The 15272-nt window shown below is 43.1% G+C and overlaps 1 protein-coding gene and 1 pseudogene across 2 annotated transcripts in view; both read left to right on the top strand.

Moving 5' to 3' along the window:
• The first annotated feature begins 1095 nt into the window (after positions 1 to 1095).
• On the top strand, positions 1096 to 3760 carry LOC129857960 (protocadherin beta-16-like; annotated as a pseudogene).
• Positions 3761 to 4854: 1094 nt separating this feature from the next.
• LOC129857957 (protocadherin gamma-C5-like) overlaps positions 4855 to 15272 on the top strand; it is a 193666-nt gene continuing 183248 nt past the window's right edge. Inside the window, exon 1 of one of the 2 annotated variants that reach the window (XM_055926747.1) lies at positions 4855 to 7416. In XM_055926747.1, coding sequence (XP_055782722.1) covers positions 5017 to 7416 — 2400 coding nt within the window. In that variant the 5' untranslated portion in view covers positions 4855 to 5016. Of the gene's footprint in view, positions 7417 to 10793; positions 13352 to 15272 lie in introns of those variants that run through there. The other variant, XM_055926741.1, reaches the window with a different exon arrangement.

Here is a 15272-nt window from a genome sequence, read left to right as displayed (position 1 = left end):
TTTTACGTGCTACATGCTTCAGCACTCTGCGGTCCCGTTCTGTGAGCTTGTGTGGCCTACCAATTCGCGGCTGAGCCGTTGTTGCTCCTAGAAGTTTCAACTTCACAATAACAGCTCTTACTGTTGACAGGGGCAGCTCTAGCAGGGCAGAAATTTGACAAACTGACTTGTTGGAAATGTAGTTTCCTGTGACTGTGCCACACTGAAAGTCACAGCTCTTCAGGAAGGTCATTCTACTGCCAATGTTTGTCTATGGAGATTGCATGGCTGTTGGCTCGACTTTTTACACCTGTCAGCAACGGGTGTGCCTGAAATAGCCGAATCCACTAATTTGAAGGTGTGTCCACATACTTTTGTAAATATATAGTGTATTTACACAGCGTAGGCATAATTAGCGATACAATGTGATGCTTCGAACACACCGACATTGCTTTTTGCGCATAATAGTACGCAGCATCATCTGACTATGTATGCAACAAAAATTCAACATTCACCTTCTGATACCATTCCTGTCAAGCAGTCTACGCATACAGTTTAACGCATACGTTAGATAAATCCAACGTATGCACCACACCGAAAGCACTGCAACTGCCTCTGCAACGCAATGCTACAAGGCAAACGCAGCGTGTAATTGGAAATGAATGTAATTCTGGTGTACCAAAATGTAAACTCTTTCGGTGTGTTCGAAGCGTGAGAGTGTCTGGCGTGCAGCGGCCTCGCTATGTCGCTGACCATGATGTTGAAATCTCATACAATCCATGTTTAAGCCAGTGGGGTTTACTCAATGATTGTGGACTCTTAGGACTTTCTTTCACATTCTCTGCTTTTGTGTATGAGATTTTCCTCGCTGAAGTACCAGCACTATAAATGGCATACATCTAATATTTGCATTGTAGCTTATATGTCCAATCGCAGATGCGTTCCCTTTTGTAATGCATTCATTCTGCCTGATCCTAACTCATATCAACAGAGTCCGGTTCATTGACAATCATGGATGTTTTTGTGGTTTTATATGCTGTCGTTTGCTGTTCTTTTCTTTGGTTATTTCCAATAGTTTCCCAATCAATTCAGCCTAGGCTATAGGCATTTTTGAACGATAATATGTGTAATATCTGAAGGGTACTCACTGTGTCGCTATTCACCAGCTATGTTTTTATAGATCCAGTTCTCCACCCACTTGTGTTGTTACAAGGCTCCGGTGCCATTTAGCCGCGGAAGAGGTTGGAGACGGTCAGATTGCGTGCACATTTTGAGCTTGTCATTTTGATGAAACTGTATGTTTTTTTTTGCAGAATACTATTTGTTAAAATTGTACTATCTTAATTATATGGTGTGTTCACGTTTTAATCCCATGATGGGACACAAAGGATTTTCGGTCGCAGTCCTGGTTTGCAGCGTTTCTTTCTTTCTTCTTCCACTGCACTCCGCCTATGGAGACGTGAGCTATTCTTTTCCCGAGGAGATGAAACGCGGATCTGTGATTGGAAATATAGCCAAAGATCTGGGGTTGGAGGCGAGCAGACTCTCCGCTCGTAAGGCCCGAATTGATACCGAAGGGAACCGCAAACGTTATTGTGACATTAATCTGAGCACCGGAGATCTTATTGTTGCGGAAAGGATTGACAGAGAGGGGCTTTGTGGCAAGAAGGGTTCGTGCGTTTTAAATCAAGAACTTGTATTAGAGAATCCGTTGGAGCTGCAACGTATTAGTCTTCATGTTCAAGATATAAATGATAATTCCCCACAATTTAATGAGCACGTGATAGATATGGAAATAAGCTAATCGGCATCTAAAGGCGCTCGTTTCTTATTAGGGGAGGCCCATGACGCAGACATAGGACCCAACTCAGTCCAAACATACACGCTAGAAAGGAATGAGAATTTCGTTTTGATTGTTGACAGTAACAGTGTTGAGCTTGTTCTAGAGAAAGAGCTCGATCGAGAAAAAAAGAACGATCTCAAATTATTACTCACGACGATGGACGGCGGCATTCCTCAGAGATCAGGTACTGTGGTCATACACGTCACTGTCCTGGATGCTAACGATAATGCCCCAGTGTTTAGCCAGGCCGTCTATAAAGTCAGTCTCCAGGAAAACTCTCCTTTAGATACTGTAGTGGTAACAGTGAGTGCTACAGATGCAGATGAGGGCGTGAACGGGGAGATGGCTTATGATTTCGATCACATTTCAGATGAGGATAAGACAATATTTTCTATGGACCGTAAGACAGGAATAATTCAAGTTATCGGCGCTGTTGACTTTGAAGACGTTCCGTTGTTTGAGCTGCGCATTAAAGCGAAGGATGGTTTAGGCTTAGCCTCATATGCCAAAGTGATAATAGAAATTACTGACATAAATGACAACGCCCCAGTGATATATCTAAAATCTCTGACTAACCCCATACCTGAGAACGCGTCACCTGGCACAGAGGTGGGCATCATTAACGTGCAGGATAGAGACTCTGAGAATAACCGTCAGGTCCGCTGCTCCATTCAGCAAAACGTTCCTTTTAAGCTGTTGCCATCCATCAAAAACTACTATTCTCTGGTGACCACGGGCGAACTGGACCGTGAACTAGTGTCTGATTACAACATTACAATCATTGCCACCGACGGGGGCTCTCCGCCTCTGTCCTCCTCTAAAAGTGTTCAGTTATCTGTAGCTGACGTGAACGACAACCCACCTGTGTTTGAGGAACAGTCCTATAGCACCCACGTGACTGAAAATAACAAACCTGGTTCCTCCGTGTGTTCCGTTACTGCTCGAGACCCAGACTGGAGACAGAATGGCACAGTTATTTATTCCCTTTTACCTGGCGAGATGAACGGTGTCCCGGTGTCCTCATTGTTATCTGTTAACGGAGACACTGGGGTGATCCACGCTGTGAGGTCGTTTGATTATGAACAGTTCAGGAGCTTTAAAGTCCACGTTGTGGCCAGGGACAACGGTTCTCCTCCGCTCAGCAGCAACGTCACAGTCAGTGTGTTCATAACGGATGTGAATGACAACTCTCCTCAGATACTATATCCCGCTCCGGAGGGGAACTCTTTCATGACCGAGCTGGTCCCCAAAGCTGCACACGGGGGCTCTCTGGTTTCCAAGGTGATAGCGGTGGACGCGGACTCCGGCCAGAACGCCTGGCTGTCCTATCATATAGTCAAATCCACGGATCCAGGACTTTTCACTATTGGTCTCCACAGCGGAGAGATCAGGACACAGCGGGACATTTCTGAATCTGACGGCATGAAACAGAACCTTATTGTGTCAGTGAAAGATAACGGACAGCCCTCTCTCTCTGCGACCTGTGTCATGTATTTAGTGATTTCTGATAACTTGGCTGAAGTGCCAGAACTGAAAGATATATCTTATGATGAGAGCAATTCCAAACTCACCTCTCATCTGATCATCGCGCTGGTGTCCGTCTCCACCTTTTTCCTCACCTTCATTGTTGTCAACCTGGCCGTGAGGTTTTGCCGCAGAAGAAAGCCTAGACTGTTGTTTGATGGAGCGGTCGCCATCCCAAGTGCTTATCTCCCTCCAAACTACGCAGATGTAGATGGCGCGGGAACTCTCCGCAGCACCTACAATTATGACGCCTACCTGACGACGGGTTCACGCACAAGTGACTTCAACTTTGTCACATCTTACATTGACACCACCCTGCCTGCGGATCAGACTTTGAGAAAAACTCCAACAGACTTTGCTGAAGAACTTGATGATTCTGATGTGTCCTCACAGGTAGGCTTGAACTGTAAATAAATATCAACTATAGATTTGATTGTATTTATCATAGAATATATGCCTATCTTTTTGTACAATTACAGTAAAGCAGCTTTGTACAATAATGCTTTTTTCATGGAGAAAATCATGTAGCCTTTTGAACGGGAGTGTGTGAATACCACAGCTTGTCTATAAGGCAACCTGTTCATGCTTTACGTTTGATGCAATTTGCAATGCATTTATGATTACTGAAATCCCCTCACAGTTGAAAGGGGAAATATTGATGCTACTGGTTTGAGTATGGGTTTGACTTGTGATTGGTTCTGTTTGTGATTGTTCTTTGACATACACGCTGCACATGTTTTGAGGTTAAATGTGTTACTATTAGGAGTTTGGCCTGTTGGAGTGGAGGCCATTTTGGGAAGAGATTACGAAAAACAACGACTTTATGTACAGAGCTATTAAGACAGTGACGATAGAAGTGGTGTGATAGGGTCTGAAGCCCAGCGGCATTGTTGTGCCGCTATCCATGGTGCTGAAATCCAATTTGTAGCTAGCAGTGTATACGTCTTATAGCTTTATCACTGCAATTACTTTAATTCATTGCCATACTCTCCGTTTATTTATATTGCATTGATGAGTGTTCACTAAAATACCAGCGTTGTACATCTGATGCTTGCAACGTACAACTAAAGCCTACCTTCTCGCAGATGCCTTCCCTTCTGTAAAGTATTTATTCTAGTTAATCTTAACTCGTGAAAATAGTTTGAGGCTTTTATTGCAGTAATTCATTCTGTAGGTGTTTTATTTCCGTTTCCTGTGTTTCTTTTTTGGTTATTTATATGAGCTTGCGGTGATTTCCCCCGAATAGTTACAGTCCTCAATCATTCAGAAGGCTATTTATCCAAACACATCTGGTGAACGACGACAGAGTGAGTAGGTCTACTCTTTTACATACTACACATGAACAAACATTCTTCTAAATCTATATTTGGTGAAATATAGAATCTACATTTCGTGACGTATAGATTTAGAAGAATGTTAACATGTGTCATATCTAACGAGTACTCGCTGTGTCGCTGTTCACCAGCTGTGTTTGGGTAGATCCCGTTCTCCACCCACTGGTGGTGTTACAAGACTCGGATACCATTTAGCTGCGGAAAAGACTGGAGACGGTCAGATTTCTGGCACATTTTGTGGATATTGTTTAGATCATACTGAATATTTTGTGGAATACGATTTCTTTACATTGTAGTATTTAGACTTGATGGTATTTCAACGTTTTTAATGCCAGGATGGGGCACAAAGGAATATTGGTGACAGGCCTGGTCTACTGCGTTGCTCTCTTTCTTCTTACACTGCATTCCGTGTATGGAGACGTGAGCTATTCTTTTCCGGAGGAGATGGAACGCGGATCTGTGATTGGAAATATAGCCAAGGATCTCGGCATCGATGTTCGCAGACTGTCCGCCCGTAAGGCTCGTATAGATACAGAAGGGAACCGAAAACGTTATTGTGACATAAATCTGAGTACCGGGGAATTTATTATTGCCGAGAGGAATGACAGAGAGGGGCTTTGTGGAGAGAAGGTTTCATGTGCTCTAAAATTCGAATTTGTGCTTGAAGATCCACTTGAGTTGCACCGAATCACATTGCAAATTCAGGATGTTAACGATAACACGCCTATCTTCCCAAAGGAGTCTATCAAGCTCGAGATTAGTGAGTTGGCTGTCAAAGGCGCTCGCTTTCGTGTGAATGCTGCCCACGACGCAGACATAGGACAGAACGCAGTGCAGAACTACATGTTACAAAGGAATGGCCATTTTCTGCTGAATGTTCAAACCAATACGGTCGGTAGTAAATACGGTGAGTTGGTACTAAATAAAGAATTAGACCGCGAGGAGCAGCGGGAGGTAAAACTATTGCTAACAGCAGTAGACGGTGGCACTCCGCAGAGATCAGGTACTGTAGTCATACACGTCACTGTACTGGATGCTAACGATAATGCCCCAGTGTTTAGCCAGGCCGTCTATAAAGCCAGTCTGCCAGAAAACTCTCCTTTAGATATTGTAGTGGCTACAGTGAGTGCTACAGATGCAGACGAGGGAGTGAATGGGGAAGTGACGTATGAATTCAGTCGCATATCTGACATAGCCAGAAAAATATTTGCATTAGATCAGACAACTGGAGAAATTAGACTAATAGGAGAAATAGATTACGAAGAAGAAGCTAAACATGAAATAATTATTGAAGGGAAAGATGGTTACGGTCTTTCATCAGACACTAAAGTGATTATAGAAATCACAGACATAAATGACAACGCCCCTGAGATATATCTAAAATCTCTGACTAACCCCATTCCTGAGAACGCGTCACCTGGTACAGAGGTGGGCATCATTAACGTGCAGGATAGAGACTCTGAGAATAACCGTCAGGTCCACTGCTCCATTCAGCAAAACGTTCCTTTTAAACTGGTGCCATCCATCAAAAACTACTATTCTCTGGTGACCACGGGCGAACTGGACCGTGAACTAGTGTCTGATTACAACATTACAATCATTGCCACCGACGAGGGCTCTCCGCCTCTGTCCTCCTCTAAAAGTGTTCAGTTATCTGTAGCTGACGTGAACGACAACCCACCTGTGTTTGAGGAACAGTCCTATAGCGCCCACGTGACTGAAAATAACAAACCAGGCTCCTCCGTGTGTTCTGTTACTGCTCAAGACCCAGACTGGAGACAGAACGGCACAGTGATTTACTCTCTCTTACCCGGTGAGGTGAACGGTGTCCCAATGTCCTCGTTTTTATCCGTTAATGGAGACACGGGGGTGGTCCACGCTGTGAGGTCGTTTGATTATGAACAGTTCATGAGATTTAAAGTCCATGTGATGGCCAGAGACAACGGTTCTCCTCCGCTCAGCAGCAACGTCACCGTCAGTGTGTTAATAACGGATGTCAATGACAACTCTCCTCAGATACTATATCCCGCTCCGGAGGGGAACTCTTTCATGACCGAGCTGGTCCTCAAAGCTGCGCACGGGGGCTCTCTGGTTTCCAAGGTGATAGCGGTGGACGCGGACTCCGGCCAGAACGCCTGGCTGTCCTATCATATAGTCAAATCCACTGATCCGGGACTTTTCACTATTGGTCTCCACAGCGGAGAGATCAGGACACAGCGGGACATTTCTGAATCTGACAGCATGAAACAGAACCTTATTGTGTCAGTGAAAGATAACGGACAGCCCTCTCTCTCTGCGACCTGTGCCATGTATTTAGTGATTTCTGATAACTTGGCTGAAGTGCCAGAACTGAAAGATATATCTTATGATGATAGCAATTCCAAACTCACCTCTTATCTGATCATCGCGCTGGTGTCCGTTTCCACCTTTTTCCTCACCTTCATTATTGTCATCCTGGCCGTGAGGTTTTGCCACCATAAAAAGCCTAGACTGTTGTTTGACGGAGCGGTCGCTATCCCAAGTGCTTATCTCCCGCCCAACTACGCAGAGGTGGATGGAGCTGGAACTCTCCGCAGCACTTACAATTATGACGCCTACCTGACAACCGGGTCACGCACTAGTGACTTCAAGTTCGTCAGTTCCTACAATGACCACACGCTGCCCGCGGACCAGACTCTGAGAAAAATTCCAACAGACTTTGCTGAAGAACATGACGATTCTGAGGGATCAGCCGAGGTAGGCCTTTCCTGCAAATAGAAATTGAGGAGATTTGCTTTGATGTTTTAAGAATATTATTTCACAGCAAGATTTTTACAAAGAGAGATAAAATGCAACGATTTAATCCCTTTTTATTTCAAAGGGAAACATCTTATTGATGTTGTGACCAGATTATTGTGATTGATAGATTGGCTGGACACTTGTGCAGCATGTACGCTGCACAGATGTTCTTACAGAGAATGTGTTCATGGTAGTTTTGTAAATTGTGGTTGGTAGTTAGGTAGCCTATTGTGGTACAGTTTACATGTAGACCTGTTTGTATATAATCATTTCACGAGCTAAAGTGATGAGAACATCAGTTATAACTCATCAGTTAAAAACAGCAGTAACTCTGAACGAGTAGTGCTATCCGAGATCCTTGGGGCGTCCCTACCCTTACCCTAACCATTACCTAACCTTAACCATAACCCTAAACCTTATCTAACCCTAACCCTAACCATTACATAACACTTATCTAACCCTAACCTTATCCCTTACCGTAATCATTTGAAACGTGAACTTCAATGTGGTAGTGACGTTCCAATGAATCTACATAGCAAGGACAAACTCTGAACTAAGTGTGACTGTCTGAGGTGCTGAAATCATGTATTCAAGAGCGGTAAGACCAGCTAGTCATTATTGGTTGAAAGTTATCACTTTGTTCACGTCACTATTTTTCTATTTTTATGGGAAACAAAGGCTTTTCCGTGACAGTCCTGAAATGTTACGTTGCTTTCTTTCTTCTCATGCTGCACTCTGCCTATGGAAATGTGAGCTATTCTTTACTGGAGGAGATTAAACGCTGATCTGTTATTGGAAATATAGCCCAGGATCTCGGGCTGATGGCGAGCAGACTGCCTGGTCGTATGGCAATTGTTGATACCGAAGGGAGCCAAAAACGTTATTGTGACATTAAAGTGGCAATCAGCAGTTGCTGAATACATTTTTGACTGCTACGTTAATGATGTGTACCCATTGATTCTTGAAGAATATATCTTAGAAATGCGCCATGAGCTTAGTTCAACTGTCGTTCCCCACCAGAACCCCAAATATAAGCAATTTTTTTAACTCTATTGTTTGTAAACAAAGAAAATGTAAGCAAACGCTATATATCCTCAAAACATGGTTAAAACTATAACGTTGTACCTTGGATGATTAGTCCTTGCATCCATAGCTCTGTCTAGATTTGAGAGTGGTTAGATTTCCCCAGCTCCATCCCTCAGCTTTTTACCGAACCAGGGACGGCGTACGCTATGTTGTTGTTTACACGGCGTATTGCCGCTTTAATCTGAGTACCGTGGAATTGATTGTTGCCGAGAGGATTTGACAGAGATGGGCTTTGTGGCAAGAAGTCTTCTCTCGTTTTTAAAACAGGATGTTGAAGATATTAATGATAATTCCCCACAATTGAAAACGACATAATTACAATTTAGATCGCCGAATCTGCAATTGAAGTTGCGCATTTTTCATTAGATGAGGCCCACGATGCAGGTATCGGACAGAATGTGCTCCAGAGCTATACAATGCAAACAAATGGCCATTTCGTTTTGAGCATTAATGCGAAAAGTGGTGGACGCAGATACTTTGAGTTAATCTTAGACAAAGTGTTAGACCTTGAACAGCGGCGGGAGATACAATTACTATTGACAACTGTAGATGGTGGCATTCTGCAAAGATAAGGCACTGTAGGCATACACGTCACTGTACTGGAGGCAAACGATAATGCCCCAGTGTTTATCCAGACCGTCTGTGATGCCCGTCTGCCTGAAAACCCTCCTTTAGATACTCTAGTTACAGTGAGTGCTACAGATGCAGACGAGGAAGGAAATGGTGGAGAGACGTACGACTTTGACTCAGATGAGAATGTTGAACTACTCTCGTTTGATCCTACGAAAGAGGAAATAAGGGTTGTTGGGTCAGTTGATTATCAAGAGGGGTCGTCATATGACATGCAAATTAGAGCCATGGATGGGCCTGGGTTAACTTCAGATTCTGTATTAATTATAGAAATAACCGACATAAATGACAACACCCCTGTAAAATATCTAAAATCTCTGACTAACCCCATTCCCGAGAACGCGTCACCTGGTACAGAGGTGGGCATCATTAACGTGCAGGATAGAGACTCTGAGAATAACCGACAAGTCCGCTGCTCCTTTCAGCAAAACGTTCCTTTTAAGCTGGTGCCATCCATCAAAAACTACTATTCTCTGGTGACCACGGGCGAACTGGGCCGTGAACTGGTGTCTGATTACAATCATTTCCAATCACTGCCACCGACGAGGGCTCTCCGCCTCTGTCCTCCCAACAGACTTTGCTGAAGAAATGGATGACTGATGGGTCTCCAAAGGCCTCACTGTAAATATAAATAATCTACACTTGGGTTCATAATGTTATGGAATACGGCTATTTCTTTCATTCAATTACACCTAAGATGGTTTCTAAAAAAAAATCCGCTGAAGAAAATCATTCTCCCCACGGGCCCACAGGAATGCGTAATTTAGCTTGTCTATTTAGGCAACTTGTTAGTTCTCCACGAGTGATGTAGTTTGTAACGCATTTCAATCCCTTGTGAGAAATCCAGGGATGCTAATATTATGTGGTTTGGTTTGTCATGTGGGATATGTGGCCTCCTGTTTGGGATTTCATTTTTCACATACACGCTGCACATTTTTGAGGTGACAGGAAAAGGGTTGATATATGAGTTTGGCTCTATACGAGTGAAGTGCTATTTAGCTCGTTTTAGGAAGAAGATAAATACTTTACATTGAGAGCTATTTAATCAAACAGAGTGATGAGAGTAGCGGTGTGAGTGTCTGACGTGCAGCGGCCTCGCAATGTCACTGTCCATGGTGCTGAAAATGCATACAATCCGCTTTTACGCCAATAAGATCTACTTATTGTTTAGTGTCACAACTTTCATTTCTTGCCGTACTCTGTTTTTTTGTGTGAACGCACTGATGCTTTTGTAATGGCTGAAGAAGCCGCATAAATTGCATAACCTAAATCTGATATTTGCATTGTAGCCTACTTCCTATCGCAGATGTGTTCTTTTTTGTAATATGTTCATTCCACCTGATCTTAACTCATATCAATAGAATGCGGGTTATTGGCAATAATTTATGTGTTTGGAGTTTTACATACTGTCGTTTGCTGTTCTTTTCTTTTGTTATTTCCAATAGCTTATCAACCAATTCAGCCTAGGCTATTCATAGGCCTATTGAAATACTTTTGGTGACATATAAACGAATGTGGGAAAATATGTGTAATATCTGAAGGGTACTCACTGTGTCGCTATTCACCAGCTATGTTTTTATAGATCCAGTTCTCCACCCACTTGTGTTGTTACAAGGCTCGGGTGCCATTTAGCCGCGGAAGAGGTTGGAGACGGTCAGATTGCGTGCGCATTTTGAGAATGTCATTTCGATGAAACTGTATTTTTTGATGAAATACTATTTGTTTGCATTGTGTATAGTATCTTGGCTGTAAGGTGATTTGACGTTTTAATCCCATGATGGGGCACAAAGGATTTTCGGTCGCAGTCCTGGTTTGCAGCGTTTCTTTCTTTCTTCTTCCACTGCACTCCGCCTATGGAGACGTGAGCTATTCTTTTCCCGAGGAGATGAAACGCGGATCTGTTATTGGAAATATAGCCAAGGATCTGGGGTTGGAGGCGAGCAGACTCTCCGCTCGTAAGGCTCGAATTGATACCGAAGGGAACCGCAAACGTTATTGTGACATTCATCTGACTAGTGGTGATTTGATTGTTACCGAAAGAATTGACAGAGAGGAGCTTTGCGGAGAAAAGGTGTCATGCCTTCTGAGCTTTGAGTTAGTCCTAGAGAATCCTCTTGAGTTGCATCGCATATCACTTCAAATACAAGATGTCAATGACAATTCACCCATATTTCCGAAGGATACAATTAAACTGGACATCAGAGAATCAGCTGACAAAGGAGCTCGCTATCGTGTGAACGCTGCTCATGACGCAGACATAGGACAGAATGCAGTTCAAAGTTACGTGCTACAAAGGAATAATCATTTTGTGTTGAGTGGTCAAACCACTTCTGCAGGTAGCAAATACGGCGAGTTAGTGCTTGACAAAGAATTAGACCGTGAGAAGCAGCAGGAATTACAATTATTGATTACAGCTGTGGACGGGGGCACTCCGCAGAGATCAGGTACTGTAGTCATACACGTCACTGTACTAGATGCAAACGACAATGCCCCAGTGTTTAGCCAAGCCGTCTATAAAGCCAGTCTGCCCGAAACATCTCCTTTAGGTACACTAGTTGTTACTGTGAGCAGTACTGATGCAGATGAAGGAGTGAACGGCGAAGTAATGTATGAATTCAGTCGAATGTCTGATAAGGCGAGAAAAATGTTTACGTTGGACCAGAAAACGGGGGACATTACAGTGATAGGGGAGTTAGACTATGAAGAGGAATCAAAATATGAAATGTTTGTGGAAGGAAAAGATGGCTATGGCCTTTCTTCAGACACTAAAGTGATAATAGACATTACAGATATAAATGACAACGCCCCAGTGATATATCTAAAATCTCTGACTAACCCCATACCTGAGAACGCGTCACCTGGTACAGAGGTGGGCATCATTAACGTGCAGGATAGAGACTCTGAGAATAACCGTCAGGTCCACTGCTCCATTCAGCAAAACGTTCCTTTTAAACTGGTGCCATCCATCAAAAACTACTATTCTCTGGTGACCACGGGCGAACTGGACCGTGAACTGGTGTCTGATTACAACATTACAATCATTGCCACCGACGAGGGCTCTCCGCCTCTGTCCTCCTCTAAAAGTTTTCAGTTATCTGTAGCTGACGTGAACGACAACCCACCTGTGTTTGAGGAACAGTCCTATAGCGCCCACGTGACTGAAAATAACAAACCAGGCTCCTCCGTGTGTTCTGTTACTGCTCGAGACCCAGACTGGAGACAGAACGGCACAGTGATTTACTCTCTCTTACCCGGTGAGGTGAACGGTGTCCCAATGTCCTCGTTTTTATCCGTTAATGGAGACACGGGGGTGATCCACGCTGTGAGGTCGTTTGATTATGAACAGTTCATGAGATTTAAAGTCCATGTGATGGCCAGAGACAACGGTTCTCCTCCGCTCAGCAGCAACGTCACCGTCAGTGTGTTCATAACGGATGTCAATGACAACTCTCCTCAGATACTATATCCCGCTCCGGAGGGGAACTCTTTCATGACCGAGCTGGTCCTCAAAGCTGCGCACGGGGGCTCTCTGGTTTCCAAGGTGATAGCGGTGGACGCGGACTCCGGCCAGAACGCCTGGCTGTCCTATCATATAGTAAAATCCACTGATCCGGGACTTTTCACTATTGGTCTCCACAGCGGAGAGATCAGGACACAGCGGGACATTTCTGAATCTGACAGCATGAAACAGAACCTTATTGTGTCAGTAAAAGATAACGGACAGCCCTCTCTCTCTGCGACCTGTGCCATGTATTTAGTGATTTCTGATAACTTGGCTGAAGTGCCAGAACTGAAAGATATATCTTATGATGAGAGCAATTCCAAACTCACCTCTTATCTGATCATCGCGCTGGTGTCCGTTTCCACCTTTTTCCTCACCTTCATTATTGTCATCCTGGCCGTGAGGTTTTGCCACCATAAAAAGCCTAGAGTGTTGTTTGACGGAGCGGTCGCTATCCCCAGTGCTTATCTCCCGCCCAACTACGCAGAGGTGGATGGAGCTGGAACTCTCCGCAGCACTTACAATTATGACGCCTACCTGACGACCGGGTCACGCACTAGTGACTTCAAGTTCGTCAGTTCCTACAATGACCACACGCTGCCCGCGGACCAGACTCTGAGAAAAATTCCAACAGACTTTGCTGAAGAACTTGACGATTCTGAGGGATCAGCCGAGGTAGGCCTTTCCTGCAAATAGAAATTGAGGAGATTTGCTTTGATGTTTTAAGAATATTATTTCACAGCAAGTTTTTTACAAAGAGAGATAAAATGCAACGATTTAATCCCCTTTTATTTCAAAGGGAAACATCTTATTGATGTTGTGACCGGTTTATTGTGATTGATAGATTGGCTGGACACTTGTGCAGCATGTACGCTGTATAGATGTCCTTACAGAGAATGTGATCATGGTAGTTTTGTAAATTGTGGTTGGTAGTTAGGTAGCCTATTGTGGTACAGTTTACATGTAGACCTGTTTGTATATAATCATTTCACGAGCTAAAGTGATGAGAAAATCAGTTATAACTCATCAGTTAAAAACAGCAGCAACTCTGAACGATTGTGCTATCCGAGATCCTTGGAGCGTCCCGACCCTTACCCTAACCATTACCTAACCTTAACCATAACCCTAAACCTTATCTAACCCTAACCCTAACCATTACATAACACTTATCTAACCCTAACCATTACCGTAATCATTTTAAACGTGAACTTCAATGTGGTAGTTACGTCCCAATGATTCCACATAGCAAGGACCAACTGAACTGAGTGTGGCTGTCCGAGGTGCTGAAATCGTGTATTCAAAAGCGGTAAGACTAACTAGTCATTATGGATTGAAAGTTATCACTTTGCTTACGTCACTCTTTTTATGCAAACTGCTAACCTTAAGACCAACAGCAACATACAATGGTTTATTTGTGGTGCTTTTATGTTATAACCTGTCTTTCTATTTGGTTATTAATTGATCTAAAGAGATAAATGTATCGAATAGTTGATCAAGAATGCACGTCTTTGTTTGAAAAGCATTCAGGACAATATCAGATCATTTGTGTAATTTCTGAAGGGTCCTCACTGTGTCGCTAAATCTGGGGCCATTTCACTGCAGAAAGGTTTGGAGACGGTCAGATTGCGTAGATGTCATCTATTCTTTACTGGAGGAGATGAAACGCTGATCTGTTATTGGAAATTTAGCCAAGGATCTCGGTCTGATGGCGAGCAGACTGCCTGGTCGTAAGGCCCGTATTGATACCGAAGCGAACAAAAAACGTTATTGAGACATTTAAAGTAGCAATCAGCAGTTGCTAAATACATTTTTGACTGCTACGTTGATGATGTGTCCCCATTGATTTTTTGATGAATATATCTTATAAATGCCTCATGAGCTTAGTTCAACTGTTGTTCACCATCAGAATTGATCTGACGAACTTCAAGGTCTTCAGATCTTACAATGACAACACGCTGCCCTCGGAACAGACTCAGAGAAAAACACCTACTGACTTTGCAGAAACTTTTGAAGATTCTGAGGGAGGGTTAATTTGATTTTATAAATAAATATGTATGTATGTATGTATGTATGTATGTATGTATGTATGTATGTATGTATACATATATATATATACATACATACATACATACATACATACATACATACATACATACATACATACATACATACATACATACATACATACATACATACATACATACATACATACATACAGTGGGGAGAACAAGTATTGGAAACACTGCCGATTTTGCAGGTTTTCCTACTTACAAAGCATGTAGAGATCTGTAATTGTTATCATAGGTACACTTCAACTGTGAGACGGAATCTAAAACAAAAATCCAGAAAATCACATTGTATGATTTTTAAGTAAATAATTTGCATTTTATTGCATAACATAAGTATTTGATCACCTACCAACCAGTAAGAATTCCAGCTCTCACAGACCTGTTAGTTTTTCTTTAAGAAGCCCTCCTGTTCTCCACTCATTACCTGTATTAACTGCACCTGTTTGAACTCGTTACCTATATAAAAGACACCTGTCCACACACTCAATCAAACAGACTCCAACCTCTCAACAATGGCCAAGACTGGG

The sequence above is a fragment of the Salvelinus fontinalis genome, chromosome 6, assembly GCF_029448725.1.
Source record: "Salvelinus fontinalis isolate EN_2023a chromosome 6, ASM2944872v1, whole genome shotgun sequence".
Classification (NCBI taxonomy): Eukaryota; Metazoa; Chordata; class Actinopteri; order Salmoniformes; family Salmonidae; genus Salvelinus; species Salvelinus fontinalis.
Note: the sequence above shows the minus strand (reverse complement) of the source record. Positions and strands in the feature narration are given on the sequence as shown.